General features: G+C 32.0%; 2 protein-coding genes across 4 annotated transcripts; both read right to left on the bottom strand.

Moving 5' to 3' along the window:
* Positions 1–323: 323 nt before the first annotated feature.
* On the bottom strand, positions 324–3,929 carry LOC122609219 (probable protein kinase At2g41970). The gene is made up of 8 exons (XM_043782276.1): positions 3,830–3,929; positions 3,295–3,551; positions 2,755–2,881; positions 2,394–2,664; positions 1,876–2,008; positions 1,281–1,367; positions 814–1,021; positions 324–491 (listed from the first exon to the last, which is right to left on the bottom strand). The coding sequence occupies exons 1-7, from the start codon at positions 3,927–3,929 to the stop codon at positions 896–898; spliced, it is 1,101 nt and encodes a 366-aa protein (XP_043638211.1). The 3' UTR covers positions 324–491; positions 814–895.
* Positions 3,930–5,683: 1,754 nt separating this feature from the next.
* On the bottom strand, positions 5,684–10,129 carry LOC122607311 (E3 ubiquitin-protein ligase SINAT2-like). Of its 3 annotated transcripts, none has more exons than XM_043780263.1 (4): positions 10,056–10,129; positions 8,816–9,134; positions 7,713–8,099; positions 5,684–6,375 (listed from the first exon to the last, which is right to left on the bottom strand). In XM_043780263.1, the coding sequence occupies exons 2-4, from the start codon at positions 9,026–9,028 to the stop codon at positions 6,055–6,057; spliced, it is 921 nt and encodes a 306-aa protein (XP_043636198.1). In that variant the 5' UTR covers positions 9,029–9,134; positions 10,056–10,129; the 3' UTR covers positions 5,684–6,054. The 3 variants fall into 3 exon arrangements, with proteins under 3 accessions (XP_043636198.1, XP_043636197.1, XP_043636196.1); XM_043780262.1 differs by having other exon boundaries at positions 8,816–9,217; positions 10,056–10,119; XM_043780261.1 differs by lacking the exon at positions 10,056–10,129 and having other exon boundaries at positions 8,816–9,381.
* Positions 10,130–17,120: the final 6,991 nt, after the last annotated feature.

Genomic DNA, 17,120 nt, shown 5'->3' with positions numbered 1-17,120 from the left:
TTTATTATCTTCCAAGATACTTTACATGACCATCATAATTTTTATTTATTTTAGTTTATAATAAAAACTATTAATATTATAAAATAATAAATCATTTTAATATAATAAAAAATTAGAATAGGTTGAGTTATGGATGAGAGTGAAAATTTGAGTTAAGTTGGGTTGTATAGGTGGAAGAGAGAGAAATTAATATTTAATTGAAGATTAGGATGGATTGGTTTACTGGATAGTCTAAAAGTACAATCAAATAAGAGATTTCTATTCTTCAATTAAACGTTGTGTTACATTGACTTCTTTAAGATTAAGATTTTTATTCCTAGTAATCTTAATTACAAGTTTACAATACATATACATCATATATATCCTATGTTGTTAGGGTCTTCAGCTAACTACCATAACTTCTTGCAGGATGATCAGACCACACAGTTTTACATAACATGCTCGTATGCGAGAGGTTCCCGCTGACTAGCATCCACCAACATTATCTAGTGCTGCAAAAAAAAAAAAAAAATTTAGACCGAAAGAATCAAGTTGAACCTTAATTGTAGGGACCGGGGGGGGGGGGGGGGGGGGGGGGGGTGTTGGGCAGATCGGGTAAAGCACTAGAAGGTCAAAACGGGTCAGGACTTACGAGGTGAAACAATGCCGGTCGGGTTAACCTGTTGACATCTTTAGAATTTTAGGTAGGAAATGTTGACCAACTGTGAAACATACATTCTGAAATATTTTAACACATTTTGACGCAGCGAATTTTTATTTTTTATGATGTAGTTATAACTACTTTTTATCGGCTCAAAAGAACTTGGTACTTACAGGTGATACTGTCTTGACCAAATCCTTAGCACTGCAACACTTTCCTTGGTTTTCATAAATCTGCTTTTGGCCCATTGCTATGCTAAGATTGTGATCCGGTGCGTGCTGGTCTGGCATTGACAAGAGCCCGCAGAGCCTTCACAACAATGGTCATATTTGGCCTGAAATCTGCCTCATATTGGATACAAAGTGCGGCAACTGCTGCCAACTGTTTACGCAGATAACCAACAACAATTTAGTATATATGGTAAGATATCGCCATATTACACCATTTACTTAGGACCGGGCTAGTTTGGGTTGTGTGGTCAAGTAAAGAGAGATGACTAAATGCGGAACCTGTTGAAAGTGGGCAAAAGTCTACTTTGATGCAAAAATCATCAGAGATCGATTTACAAAAGTTTAGATTATTACTTTATAATATATACGTTAATAACAGGCAATTTCAAGAGGGGGAGTAATATATCGACCTTTGCAACTGCCTTTGGGGGGTAATCCTCGTTTAATTTTGGATCAACACATTGTTTTACTTTATCCTCACTTAATCTTGGCGTTGCCTGTAAGAGCACACCATAATCAATATGAGCATGCATATCTTATGTACAATGTATGAGGACTCACTTGTGCGTTCATCAGTATCAATAAATACAGATGTTCAAATTTGACTTGTAACAGTTCAAAATACGTTAGGCTAAAAAGTTTAACTAAAATGGAAACGGGTCAACGCATGAAAGTGTGAAATACATAACTACCTTCTAAATCTCTTCATCAAAGTAAAAGTTTTTATTTTTGTTGTGAAATATAGTTTTGTACAAGTTCCATAACTATAAATTTCAACAAGGAAGATAAAAATTTAGCCTACAAAAATTTGCACATTCTAACTTCAAGCCGTGTTACCCAAACCGGCTACTTTGCCACTCTTTGATTCTTTCTAATGAAAGGAATAACATTAACTCGAAAGCTAACCCAAAAAATATTGCTATTTCCGGACACATCACAGGAATAATAATGCTATAATAACTGTTTTGATGTAAATAAGAAAGTGTTAATGGAATAACTACATACCCATGTAACAAGACTCTGTTCTCCTTTTGGCAATGTATGATCCACGGGTTTCCGTCCTGTTAAAAGTTCTAAAAGAACAACCCCTAAACTGTAAACATCACTCTTCTGACTTATCTGCCCTGTCATCGCATACCTAAATCAAAACCATGATTTCATCAGCTTGTTTTTGGACAGAAAGCCAACAAGGACATAGAAAGTTCCTATGTTGATAGGAAATGTAGAATTGGAAGTTTAACATGGGTCAAATGGGTTGAACATGTTGCACAAGTCAAACGGGCTGAAAGTTACCAAAGTTTATTTGAACTTTATTATTGAGTAAGTAAACTTTTTTATTGTACTCCCTAAAACAATCTTTCTCATAACACACTAAGTGGTTAACCTTTTTTTCCCGAAACAGACGAAAAAGTGTGTGACCATGACAATTTCTACCCTTACTAAAAAAGCCCGTTTGGACCCATTAGTAACCCGACACGCCCATCCATCTTGCCACCTCTAGGTAAAATGATAGCATGACTTACTCTGGAGCATGGTAGCCAAAAGTTCCCAGAACTCTAGTTGAATGCAAGTGGGCTGCAGTGTCAGAAGGATTGCTCAACGTGAAATCGGCTATTTTGGATTCAAAGTCATTGAACAGTAGGACATTGCTGGACCGAATATCACGATGAATAATAGGAGGTTGAACCTTTTCATGTAAATACTCAAGACCTCTTGCTGCACCATAAGCAATTTTAGCTCTTTGGGGCCAAGTGAGAAGGGGACCAGGGGTAGCCCCTTCTACACCCTTTTTACCTATAATCGCAAAAAAATGAATCCTATGCATCAAAAAACTTGAAAAAAAGTATAGGGTAGGAAGGGAATAATAAGCTTCTTTGTGTTTACCATGTAATACATCATGCAATGAACCCATGGGTGCATACTGGTATACCAATATTCGGTTGTTGTCCTCCAGGCAATAACCAAGCAACTCGACGAAAAATTCATTCTTAAGTCTTGAAACTACTGATAACTGCATACATCGGCAAACATATATATGAATATTCTTGTCTTCTTTGTTATTAGGGACAATTGCATCTAAATGTATCTAGCTTGTCACGTTTGGCGTTTTAGTATTGTGTTTATCCACTTTCAAGTTGTCTATTGTTCGTATCACACTTTCAATTAGCTTTTCATTAGGCAACCAGTATCTTGTAGTGATGTGACATCCATATAAGTTGTCATATCCTCAAAATTTGCTCCATGCCACCGATTTACAAGCTATATAATCATTTCCAAAACGCACATCATATATCACATTAAGTTATCTACTATAACCTTAATTTCTTTAAATTTGATAACAGCAATATGTTCATGGAAACAAAGATTGATTTGAGCTTATTTTGTCATTTGCCTATAAGTAAATGACAATACCAAAAATCTCACCTGGTTTGTAAACTCCAGGTCGGGTTCTGGTGAAGAGCTAGTATCAAGTTTCTTTATGATCGCTTCTTGCCCATCTTCGAGCTTCCCATAGTAAACTTGACAATAAGAACCATCTCCAATCAATGCACGTGAACCAAAATTACCAGTCATCTTATTTAACTCAGCCAACGTCAATTTTGGTGCTTCAATGGGCAACGCTTTTTGAGGAGCCCCGCTTCTAATTGCTCCACTGCTCCTAGGGTCTCCTGTAGTATTACCTGGAAAAAAATTCACATTATTTTCCTTTTGAACCGCAAACTATCATACTCCTACTCCCAGACTACCCAAATGCCTAGGATGGAACCCAAGATTTCTGAAAATACCCCAAATACCTCTTCACCCAACCCCCACAAATGTGAGGAGTGAGACTCGAACTCTTATTGGCCCTACCTTATAAGTTTTGGTTATATACGGATTAGCAAACATAAACTATATGATAACTCTATAAGAACGCGACTATGCAATGTATATAGCGGAGTCTTAGTTAATTTCTCACCTCCTCCATAGGCAGGTCCTCGAGGTGGCGCTGTTTTAGCTTTGCTTGAGCTTGTATCGTGAACAGAATCCTCTTTCCCGCCTCCACAGCATGAGAACATTATAGAAATGCTGGCATAATCATCAAACAAAATATTCTAGCTCCGTGTTCTAAACAAACAATATTATTGTTTTGTCAATCTGTTTATGCAATAGTATCCCTACAACGCCGAAAATTTATAATCAAAGTCTTGATCAAAGAAGATAATCGAATACATGAAACAAATATAATCTTTTTTCTTTCTTTCCTGACAAACAATGAAATGATCGCAACTAAATAACTAATGATCCATCGGGGTCTTGATAAACATAAAGGGGGAGCAAACACAACCAAATAAGCATACGAATGCCATGCGAATTAATACATTCCGAATCTATACGTGAAAATGAGAAATATATACAAGAATTCACCTTATAAGTCTAAGTTCATGCCAACATGTAAACATTAAAATGATGTCTAAAGAAGCGTAATGATTTAATTAAAAAGCAAATGGGAAAGAAGATCAAGAACACAAAGAGGTTTGATTTTAGTGGAGAGATTTTGGATTTTTTCAATTTTTTTTTCAATTTTTTTCCCCAAATAGAAAATTCAGAAAATTAACCTTGTTCAAAGGGAAAATCTGTTATTGTTTCAAAGGCTTCCATTAACTGCACTTTACGTACAATTTTGTTTTTTTTTTTTTTTAGTTTTATTTTGTGTAGTTTTAGAATTTATTTTATCAATAATTGTTTTTTGGGTTTTGCTTAGGCCAAACTTGTTTTTACAGCAATTGCATTATTAAAATAAAATCTCCGATAAGTCGTCAGAAAATAAACAAGAGAATTACATCAAAAAGTTTGGGCTACAAATCCAACTCGACCAAGGATTATGAGACTTTCTATTTCTACTAGAAATCCAAAGGAAAGATATAGAAACAATTGAATTAGTATATTAAAGTTTGTATTTTATTATATGAAAAATTATGAGCATTGATATATAAAGTACTACATATAGTTAACATTTTCCTTGTTTTCATTTTTCATATCCTATTTATAACGTTTTATTTGAGTATTAGTAATGTTCAAATCATCGCATCAAGTATTACAACCACACATGGTACATCATCCTTATTTATCATTCAGTATCTCAATTAAGTTAACGAATACCACTACATAGTCAATTAAATTTGGTTTGACACGAAGATAGAACCCGCATCAATTTTTTGTTAGGCTGCCCCCACAATATATTTAGCAAACATTTACAACTTAATTGGACAAGTAAAATTAGATGGCATTACAATTTGGTAACGTTATATTAGGGCTTATGTTTTAGAAAGATTTAAAATTTTGTAAAAATAAAATAAGATGCATCATTAGTCATTACTAACGTTGAAAAGATGAAAAGTTCAGTTTTTATTTGTAAAAAGATACTAAGGTTGGTATTCGAATTATAGATCATAAATGTCTGCTAAATGAAACAATTGTTAAAAAGAAATCCCTTTTGTTCACTCGGTGAACAAATCACCCAGTTAAGACGAGATTCGATAGGTCTTGTGATTGTTATGTTATTTTTGGTTCTCCACTCTAGATTGGATTTAAGATTTAGGTTTAATGTGGACAAATGACTTCAACTTCTTGGATTTCGACTTTTTGCCTGTGAAAAACGAATAGAAGTCTGGACAACTTTCAAATTATCTGATCCGTTCGACCCATTTGACCTATTATAGATAACATATTGCTCAAAATTGACAAATATAAGTAGAAGCCTGAAAAAATTGTCACATATACTTGATTACACTCCCTTCGTGTAACAATGAGGAACGGCATTGCTCTCCAATAAATCAAAATGCAGATATACTGAATTCCATGGACGGATAATCCTGGTTCTGTAAGGATCAGGACATAATACAACATTTTCTATGGGAGAGTTTGCAGGAAAAACTGCATCGATTACACAGGTTACAACCTTCTTCTGGTCGTATACATGATACACCACTATCACCAACACGAAACGACACATATCAAAGAAACATATCTTACTTTTTCACCCACCAATCTGATATAATAACTACAATATCTTTCCAGTTTCACATAAGAATACCCGAAATCTAGAGACCATCAAGCCCCATCATAGATTTCAGCCCATATATGCCATGCCATAAAAAACAGCATAATCACATTCATATTAAGGTTGATATGTCTTTCCACTTACTGTTCTTTCCATATACGGCCTATAACTCGTAATTTGAGTTCTTTCCTGTTTCCACCAGAGAAGAAGAGAGCTAGCTTCCTAGGAATGACTAGTCCGTCTTGAGTGTCACGAATTTTCTGATGACTGTCACGGATACTCCTTGGGACCCCTTGCCATGTTAATTTACGCCCATACCCTCCAACTTCTAAGGAATAGCTGAAATTCTTGGCTTCGCTGTCTTCACCCATGAACCGTAAAAATGATATGTAAACCGGAGCCATTCCCAGCTGGAATGCTTCAAAGTGCAAACAAAACTGTCTTCCATAACAGTTGAATACCTAAAGAGTGATCAAAACTATAAGGTTGACTTTTGAGTTCATGAAATATGATTCGTGGCTATCAAAATTGACCATATCCGATTAGGAAAATAGGTAACTTTGTTTAATTATACATGTAAGGTTTAGTATAGATATATTTGGAGAAATAAAAAATAAAGCAACAGATATCATATATGAATCTAAAAATTGCAATAGTTTTGAGACTTTGAAATCAAAATAGGGTGATTATTTACAAGACTAGAAGAAGCACTTCTTACCTTGTAACTAGAGATGGCCTAGTGAGCGGGTCAGACAAGTTGGATAACAACTAATAAGTCAACATGAACTTTTAAGTGCAGGTCCATATAGGGTTGGGCTGACCCACAACTACAACTCCTGCCCATTGTTTTAAGATCTATTTATAGATTATGAGTCAAACAATACAAAGAATAGACTAGTACAAACATTATCTAGCCTTTCAAAAGAAACAAAAAAACACTTTAGGAGCTTTATGCATTCAAATACACTTCAGAAGTTCAGATGACTTTAAACTGTTTTGCCTATGTAAGTGTTTCCTTTCAAGTTGAATCCATTAGCTTAACCCATTTGACCACATAAGATGAAACATAATCCAAATCCACCTATTTATGAGTATATGGATTAAAAAGAAAAAAACATATCTTTTTCAAGGAAGATTACAGGACAACATTCAGATTCAAATTCTAACATGAAAGAAGTCCATATATATAACATATATGATGCATGTATACAGAAACCATATGAATGTAGAGATGAGCAAAAAGGTACAATCGAAAAAATAGTATCAATCAGATAAACCGTGTACTTCACATTGTGAATTAATTTCCTTATGATGATAGTCAATAAGTTAATCAAGTAATCATGTTCAAGATTAAAGATAATTTAGTATATCATGCTCGAACTTAAGATGGCTAGGGGATCAAAGTATTAGAATTCAGGTTTCCTTCGACTCTAGCCTTCGATACTCAAACAAATTTGTCTCCGAAGATTTTAGCATCTTATTGAATAAATTTGGATTCTTCAGATAAAAATGCAAAACCAACACAACCAAACATGGAAACTTAACAAGCGACAACGAAGAAACTCCGAATTCAAGATTCAGCAAAAAGTGAATTTGAGCATACAGCAAGTAAGGTTAGATATACAAGTCTTTAACTTAATGAAATTTCATTCAGTAGGTTAAATTATAAGGCCTATTTAATCACAACTAAACAAAGAAATATACAAGCATAGACAGTCACAAATAATAGATAGAAAGTACACAATTCGGTTAAAAAGTAACATGCCTTAAGTATGAATGAAAGAGTAAAGAAACTTACAGTTAGCATCCAAATAGCATTTTCAACTTCATGCGGGTTGGATTTGACATATCGATGATTGAATGTGCATCCATCATGCATATCAACACTATGGTCATTTCTCAGATGTGCAACAAGATTTGGAATATCACCAGTAACTATACACTCGGATCCAGCATAAGGACAATTGTAAGGGCGAAATCGACAAATTTGCTCGTGCTTCAACTTGCTATAATAAGGAAAAATATCATGGCAACCAAGAGTTTGATGTTCGCAAGGAAGCTCCAACGTTTCTGCTACTTTTTCCAAAGCCAAACACCTTATGTTACCCAACTCAGCACGGCATGTTGGGCAACAGTTGTGAACTCTTGGCTTGCAATTTGAGCACAAAGTATGGCCATTTGGACACTACAAGACGAACAAGTTAGTAATTTGTTAATTAAAGGCTCAAAAGAATGAGTAATGAAATTAAACGGGCTACTTGGATGTGCTTTTTGAAACTCAATATCCTAAAAAGTGTATTGTTGCCTAAATAATCATATAATTAGAAGCATAATCAGCTTATGAACCATTAAGAACTGGTTATTGTGATGACAAGTTGGATTAACCCTATAATCAGTTACAGAACACAAAACCAAACACATCATGTATTCCAGTGAAATTTGATTAGAAGCATAAAAGTAAGCAACCTATCCAGTATCTACTGAAACATGATTAAATTATTGAAGTTGAGTCTGAAGAAGTGTACTGATTAGCCAAAGAAAAACCATAATACCTTCCTTACTAAAAAAACAACATATGACAGTAGACTTTTTGTCTTCTCGATTTTTCCCTTTTTATTTTGATATTCTTATATGCATAGATGCTCGAGCTCGAGGTGGATCAAATAGATTATTTTTGTTCCTAATCTAACCCACTCCAACACACAAAATGATAAGAAATGCTCTATCAGATCTAAAGAAAAGTAAATACAATTTCCTGTTAAAGACGTACTATAAAAATTGCAACTTACAAATAATTATATTTGCCTACCAAGCATTTCAACAAAATGTAAAAACTTCAATAAAGATAATTCCATCGAAAGCTATACAAAGTGAGCACATCAAGTAACATGTGGAACTAACCTGATGAATCGGAGGGTACATCAACTTAACACACATGGGGCATTCAAGAAGCTCACACATGCCGTTGGTTGAAGGCATTGGAAGCTTTTCGGTTGCCCTATTTGTTGTTTTCGTGATAACATTAGTTGTATCTGCATTTGGCGTTACTACATCATACCTCAAATATTTAGGATGAGACTCCATAACATCTTTACTATCACCACCTCTAGCCATTGAATATCTAAAAGCTCGAGTCCACAACTATTGTCTGTAATATAACTTAAACTATGATAAAAACGCGATTCTTGAAGCTCTCTTTAACCACTACTTCTAGCAATGTCTGTCATACACAACAGACAGAAGCAACCTCTTAGACTCTTAGTACTTATATTGTCGAGACATGTAACATATAACACTTAATTCCTGCAAACACTTTCGAAATATGTTATTCTCCGTATATTGTTGGCAGCCTATAAGCCTAATTATTGAGACGGAATGATGTAACACCTAATAACAAAAACAATAAGCACAAAAAATGATGGCTCAACAAGAATGATACCAAAATATGAAACTAATCAACTATCAAACTACCAAATATTCTGCATTTGGCAAGACACCAATAAAGTAGGCAAAAACCAATTAAACTAAACACATTTCTTTCCTAAACCTGCTCATATACAATCAAATTATCTATATAGACACACAAATACACTTATCTAGTTCTTTTTTTTTTTTTCATTTTAAGCAAATACAATTATGTCAATGTAAACAATACCCAATCCCACACAAAGCAAATAAGTCTAGACTTATCTAGATGAAATAACCAATTTCCTATACAAAAAATTAAAAATTTTAACCCTAAAAACATATCAAGTTTAAAATTTTTTAGTTGTAATGAATTTTCAAACACATTAAAAATTGGGACCTTTTCTATTTCAATAATGTCTAATCAAATACACATCTAAAAAACCAGATGGGCTTTTTTTAAACTTTTTTAGTTAAGCAATGTAAATGATAAATATCCATTTGGCAAAAAGAAAAAATTTATTATAAAAAGCAAATAAATTTCATAATATCATATCAAAAATTACAAATCCCAAAAAAATTTACGTATAAAGTTGCCATCTTTTCAAATAAAGATGATTAATTTCACAAAACCCAGATGGAATATCCAATTTAAATTTTAAAAGATGATTTTTTTATAAAAAGAATAAACAATGTTTCTATTAAAAATATAAAATGAGGGAAAATGGAGAGATACCAAGTTGAGATTATGGGGCATATTGTCTGAATGTCATCTAATCAAAAAGATCAAAAATTATATGGAAATTGGAAGAAAACAAAGAAAACATTTGAGAGGAAAAAATGGTAGATAAAACAAAAATATAGTCCTGAAATAACGCATATTAACCGCATACAGTAAAAAAAAAAAGTTGAGAAGGCAAAGTCTTATCATATTTTAGTATTTTTTTACTGTCCCTATCTGTCGAATCAAATCTTTAATACATGAGTGCCTTTATATGTGACAAAGATATTTATTACACCAACAGTATTATTTCATTTCAATTTTTGGTCCATTTCCCCTCGTCAAAATATAAAGTATCGCAACAGAATTAAATAAATAACAACAACATGAACCATGAACCAATCTCTCCGAGGGTCGAAAGATATAAAAGAAGTGAGATGTAGACAGCATTGTTTCTTTTTAGACATAAAGAAATTATTTTTATAAGAACATTCAACCAAAAATGACAATAGCAGAAAAGTGTAAAAAGTTTTATAAACATACATAAGTATCTGTTCGCAACAAAATTAAATTTAACTAATAAATGTAACTTTGGTTTTTCTCATAAGTTTTGAGTTTTACTTTTCAGAATGATAAATCTATGATATTTTTCTTTAAGTCACCTATAACGATGTATGATTTACATTTTGTAATTTAAAATACGTGTAAGGTTTCATCATCGTATATTGGGGGATCCTTAATATCCAATACCATCTAACTGTTTAAAAAATGTATAATATCCATCACAAAGAAAATGATACATTTGTTATGTTCTTGAGTTCTTTTAAAAAAGAAAAGTGAAAGGAATCCAAAAAATCTTAAAATTATTTGTGTTTTTGAGTTTTTATAAAGATGGAAAAATAGTGAATTAATAGAAATCGAAGTGATAATCTAGTTGATTTGTTCCTTAGATCTTTTTTCAACTTTTGGAATGATTTGAAAAGATTTGTTCTATTCTTATTTCATCACTTATTTTCTTCTAACAAGGAACTCAATAATTGTAAGTTATAAATCATCAAGCTTATCGGGATATAAAAAATGTAATGTTAGAATATATAAAGATGAAAAGATTCATGTAAGATAATATATGTGAAGATCATATAAACATCAATATAGTTAAAAAAGAAATGTTTCCTTCTCTTTTTTTTTTTATGAAGTTAGTTTCGATTCAGACATCCTTAATCATGATTAATGCATTATACTTTCTTTTTATAATTGATACTTAAAATTAATAACTTGTTGGAATATATTAAAGACCAATATTAATTGCCACCAATTTAATACTATACGGGTGCATATTTTGAGAACTCATGTCAAAGTTTTGTAACATATACAAATGCATTGATAAATTCTAAAATAATAATAATTGTTGTAAATTTATAAAACAAGAACAATAAGGATAACAAAGAATACAGAGAGAATGGAGAGAGTTATTTTATTCATCTCATAAAGAGGTATATATAATTACAAGCTGGAGTATCCTCTAAGAAAACAATCTCCTAATCATAGAAAAGATTACCATTCAATATATGGACATCCATTTCATATATAATATTTATAACACTCCCCTTTGGATGTCCATTGATTAAATACATTATGCCTCGTTAAAACCTTACTAGATAAAACCCAATGGGACAAAGATCTAGTGAAGGGAAAAGAGTACATAATTCTTTTGATACGCTTGGGGATGTTGCCTCGTTAAAAACCTTGACAGGAAAACCCAGTGGGACAAAGCCTTGCTCAAGGGAAAAAGAGTGCAACGCGTATCTTCTCCCCCTCATGATCACATCACTTAAAAATTCTCATTATTACCAAATGTTTTCAATGCCTGACATATAAAGTGTCTTAACAATATAAATTTCATTGCTTTTCGTACAAATGAAATCCTCAAATATTATTCTCTTCACATATATTCACATACCATGTTTGAGGATTAGTAATGCATCATGCATCTCATTTAAGTACATCCTCGTACTTCACAAGTTACACATTGCCAATAACCTCAATGTAAATGATGTATAATCCATGTTTGAACTGCGAGAATAATTAGTGTTTCAATGACACTTCCAAACCAATAATGTGATCATTATCTAAAAAGTCATAAAAGGGGCATTTTAAGCATCATGTGACCTCATAATCATGAGCGTCATTTATTATCAATATCAAGTATATTTATTATCTTTCTTTCTTATTTGTCATGATGCACATTGATTCATTCTTAAGATATTAAATTCATAAATCAAGACAAACCTTGTCTTTCATCTCCCATTCATTCATTCAATCACCATTAGACACTCCATCAGAGTTCCATCAAAATTGCATGAAATTTATATCATATCCAAATCCGTATTTCTTAACCATAATAATTTCATCGACAAACAATATTCTCGAGAATTTTCCACACGCATTTCAATCATTTTTAATCACGAGACATGCTTCATGCATTTTATATCCCTCATGGAATCTCAATATCAAATGAGCTCTAATTTTATACTCTAGACGCGAATCAATACTTTCTCATTTTTTGCCAGACTTTTAATTTAGTTGCTTCCACCATATAATTTCTGCACTTTCAAGTGCTTGGACTCCATGTCCCAAACTACTAGCGTCTTTTCATCTTGGCCAATCATTCAAACATATCAATTTATGTGCATGCATGCTTTCAAGATCCTCACCATTATACATACTCTTAGCGCTATCATATTCAATCAATCTCGACGTCGTTTTTATTTATATATCGATTCCACAATTCTCTAGACATGATACACTCATTGAGATCTCATTATTTCCGGGTACCCGGGGTTTATCAAAAACCTCCATGTCTAGTTTCTCATCATCAATCTCTTTTGGGGACTTTGTACCTCGACTTTAACCATCTAAATTTTATGCTCATTTTATTTCGAGGCTTTATTTTGGAATCGACTTTTCTATCACTCATTGTCAATCGGAGCATAAGCAGCTTTTTGGTCAGTTAACATTGCTGGCAATTACTAAATATTTTGAATGAATTATCCCACAAATTTTAAGCTTATATTCATTGGTGTGAAGATCTTTGATAATTCATTCTTATTTCATTAGCTGCTTTCCACTTTCCCTTATGTTGGGAACATCTCCCCCTATTGTTGGGAAAACTAAATTATGTCAACGAAAAACTAAAGCCATAAACAAATATTACAATGATGGCTTTATTGAATACGTACACCTCTTTCATGTTTCAACTCATACCCAAAACAGCCATGCTAATGTCTAGTGTAATCAGACCATTTCGAACTGAATCAAAGCATGAGCCTACACACTTCCAAGGTACGCCTATTTTCCCAACATTATTTCCAACATTCTTTAAAGTCTCATCTTTGTGCATTGTGGTGGAGCAACTTAATCTTATATTGCACATTTAAAACTCTTATGAGACATATGTGGTTTTTGACCATAAACCAATTTCAATGGGGAGGAAACACAATAACTTCTTGGCATGATGCGAATTCAAATTATTGCATGTTAAATAACATGGCCCCAAAACTACAAGTCATTCAATTTGCTCTCAAATGATCTTTGTAAAATCAACAATTATTGCCAATATACAATATGGAACATGCTCTCAATCTTATAAGTTGAGCAAATAATCACGCAAACTTCATGTTGCGACTTTAATGACCCATTTAGACGATGCATCGATTTAAAACACTAAATGGTCTTTGGGACGATGTATTATATACTTACATCTCCTTTCCATATGTTCCAAAAAATTAAAAGGAATCAATCCTTATCGTTCTTGACATATAGTTTCTTATAGAACAAATGATCTCAATTCAAATAATCACTTTAAGAATCTCTTGATTTTTTCATACATTTCGCATCAATCATTGACCCGGGATGGTCCATCCGGTCATGCCAATCAGTCATGTAATCTTTATTCATAAGCCTCTAGTCATGACCACATGTGCTTCAATGGCACTTGACATTTTAAATCATATTGGAGAATATATTACATCGGTACTGTGAAGCTTTAATTCTCCTTCAAATTGATATAAACTCTTTTGAGTTTTCACACAATTCGATATAATATTGATATTAGCCTTTAGCTATATCAAACAATAAAAAATTTTGTAACGGTAAAATGACAAAATTTACTAAACATGCATGTAACACCACTACAAACATAACCCACACATGTATGTGAAACTCAAAGCATTCAAGTCAACTATCATATAACGTTCTTATATTTCATATACCCGTCGTATGAAGCAATCTTCACATATAAAATCATAATTCAATATGCATATCTCTTTTATTGGGACATTTTTCTTTTGCACATTTTCACTACTTATTGATCTTCTCATAGCATGACATCTTATCTTAACCATGTCCACGTATATAATGCCAAAAATTTAGACTAAAATACATGTCATGCTTAAATATTTGTTTCTTGTGACAAATGTATATTAGCTCCTTTAGACACTTCAAATATTTTAATATATATTCAAGTATAATATAGCTTTAGCCTATAATTATATAGAATAAGTATATGATTCAAGTCGCCTGTTTTGATCAAATGATGTAACTTTCTCATTTGTAATCATCATATAATCATGCATGTAGTAGAAATTGTCAATACAAAATACAAATTATCAAGATTTTCACGAGAACCAAATATTGAGTCAAACAAATAATCAAACTAAGTTAAAAATATTACCTCAATAGTAGAGACTCGTATATCCCGTGATGAAAACAAAGACTCGCACACATTTTACCCAAGTTGACAAGCTTTTACCTTGAAACGTGGTTGCTATATGTTTACCGAGGATTAACTACCAAATTCAATGAACCTTCAACATACACTATGCTGATTGCAGGGCGGTCATATAACCTCCGAGACTTGCCATAATAGAGAATAATTCTAATGCGATCATCAAATTCCCAAGTTGTGCTAGCCATTTAAGTGTAATATATGGCAATAGAAAAAACACACTTACAATAATCCCAGCTCAATGTTTTACGAATCTTATGTAGCAATCGACAATTTAAAGGTGCATTAAGCATAACATTGATAACTTCATTGTATCCATTTAAAACAATTTTCAATAGCAAAAGGATATTTGAGAAAATAAACAAAGATGATAATTATTAATCCGACAATAAAATCCTTTGCATACTAGTTGATTCACAATCAAAACCAATTTATTTAATAGTTCTGATATATTTAATCATGAATTGTTTCCACCAATATGTTTCTGGATTTGATAATGACTAATGATGAGGATTACGTGATACCCATGTAATGAAAATCCAATCCATGACTTTATATAATTTGTTTTAATGCTGAAAACTAAAACACATCCATAGTTTTATATAACCTATTATGAAATCGCACATCATTATGAAATTGCACATATTTCACCATTTATCAATCAACAATGTATCTCGTTATAAAACATATAAAGTGCATGATACATAGAACTTTACTTAATTACTATCATTCAAAGTAATACTTACTATCACCATTTTCCTTTACTCCCTTATATTATATCTTATATTGTCACTTACGATATTTAATCAATTCATCATGTACCATGACTTTCAGTCACATTTATTTCATAAAATTTACATTTATCATTTTATTGGTCTACAACCAATTTGATGAGTTTCATGAAATATCAATCATTAAAGCATCATTAGTTTGCTCTACCGCAATCAAATACTAAATCATTTCAGCCACATTAATTATATATTCAAATAAGCTATAAGGCTAAATAATCAGTAATAACAATCAAATGCATATAAGCCATCTTATTCGATAATGTTTAAGTTTATGTTATAACCATAGAATATCTGTAATGTACATTCAATCATTTAGTAAACCATTTAAGTTGTCAATATCATAGTAACCATATACTATATAACAAGGTGATGATTATTACGAAATATATAAATTGTTAAAAGAATCACGATATATAATGGACACGCATCTTATGATAAAATAGCCCATCGACATTACAACATAAGTTTGCATAATAATATGCCATATCTTTTCAACCAAGACAAGAATTTTATGTCTTTGCAAAGACATGATTGACATATCTTTTCTATATTTATTACAACCCATTGATGATATCAATATCAATTAAGTAAATTGAAATATTAAAAGAAATCTAAATCAAACATAAAATATTTGTCTACTAAATTCAACTTAAGCATCTAAATGCAAATCGATCGAGCCCAAATAACTCAACCTTGTCTAATCTCAAAATTTATTACGGCATAATTATTAGGACAATAGAAAACAAATATATTTAAAAAAAAAAAATCATATCAACAATACATAACCATCTTCTGATAGAATTGGTTACATATTCATCAAATCTATTAAATAACATTTGTAGCCTCCGTAAATAAATTATTAAACTTATCCTCAATAAACTAGCTTCCATATCACATTATAAATAATTTGATCATGCCAATCAATCTAGATAAAGAACTACCATTACGAGGTTACGACTATGAAGAAAAATAAATTATGAGCTTAGTTTCACATACATATATCAATAAGATATATTTAATATATACTCCGTAATAATTAGTTTCATTATTTTTGGGATTCGATTACCACATGTTAATTAACAATTTTCAAATTGTCTCATATAGCAAAAGGATAAATTAATGTAGACAGTATTTAAAATTAATTAAATATAGAACTAAATCACTATATGTGTAACACCCAGAAGATTTTAAGGTAAAAGAAATTAACCCCTTCTTATAGTTTTGACATTAAATTAAAATCCTAGTATTTTATTTTTGGATATGGGGTTAATTTAGTTGGAACTTTAACGGATAGCGGGTAAAATACCCACAAGTTTGGAAATGCGTCGTGGCACCCATAGAGAGTGCCAGCCACATACAAGTTCTTTACTCACATTTCCACTAAACTCTTCTTCATTTCCTCATGCAATTCCATCCCATTCTCTCATAATCAAAAGCTTAATTCTCTCAAATTCAAAAAAGGAAATCATAATACTAAGCATCACCATCATATAATCTTCATTC

The sequence above is a fragment of the Erigeron canadensis genome, chromosome 7 (assembly GCF_010389155.1).
Source record: "Erigeron canadensis isolate Cc75 chromosome 7, C_canadensis_v1, whole genome shotgun sequence".
Taxonomy (NCBI): domain Eukaryota; kingdom Viridiplantae; phylum Streptophyta; class Magnoliopsida; order Asterales; family Asteraceae; genus Erigeron; species Erigeron canadensis.
This window is presented reverse-complemented; position numbering and strand designations above follow the sequence as displayed.

What these genes read in the sequence shown, in the direction of transcription:
- LOC122609219 (XM_043782276.1), bottom strand. Translation starts at nt 3,929, where the DNA reads ATGTTCTCATGCTGTGGAGGCGGGAAAGAGGATTCTGTTCACGATACA. An exon ending in TTTGGCTACCATGCTCCAGA is followed by an intron (nt 2,009 to 2,393) that starts GTAAGTCATGCT and finishes GTTTTGATTTAG; the next exon opens with GTATGCGATGACAGGGCAGA. An exon ending in AACAGAGTCTTGTTACATGG is followed by an intron (nt 1,368 to 1,875) that starts GTATGTAGTTAT and finishes GTGCTCTTACAG; the next exon opens with GCAACGCCAAGATTAAGTGA.
- LOC122607311 (XM_043780263.1), bottom strand. Translation starts at nt 9,028, where the DNA reads ATGGCTAGAGGTGGTGATAGTAAAGATGTTATGGAGTCTCATCCTAAA. An exon ending in TGTACCCTCCGATTCATCAG is followed by an intron (nt 8,100 to 8,815) that starts GTTAGTTCCACA and finishes TTCGTCTTGTAG; the next exon opens with TGTCCAAATGGCCATACTTT. An exon ending in ATGCTATTTGGATGCTAACT is followed by an intron (nt 6,376 to 7,712) that starts GTAAGTTTCTTT and finishes ATCACTCTTTAG; the next exon opens with GTATTCAACTGTTATGGAAG.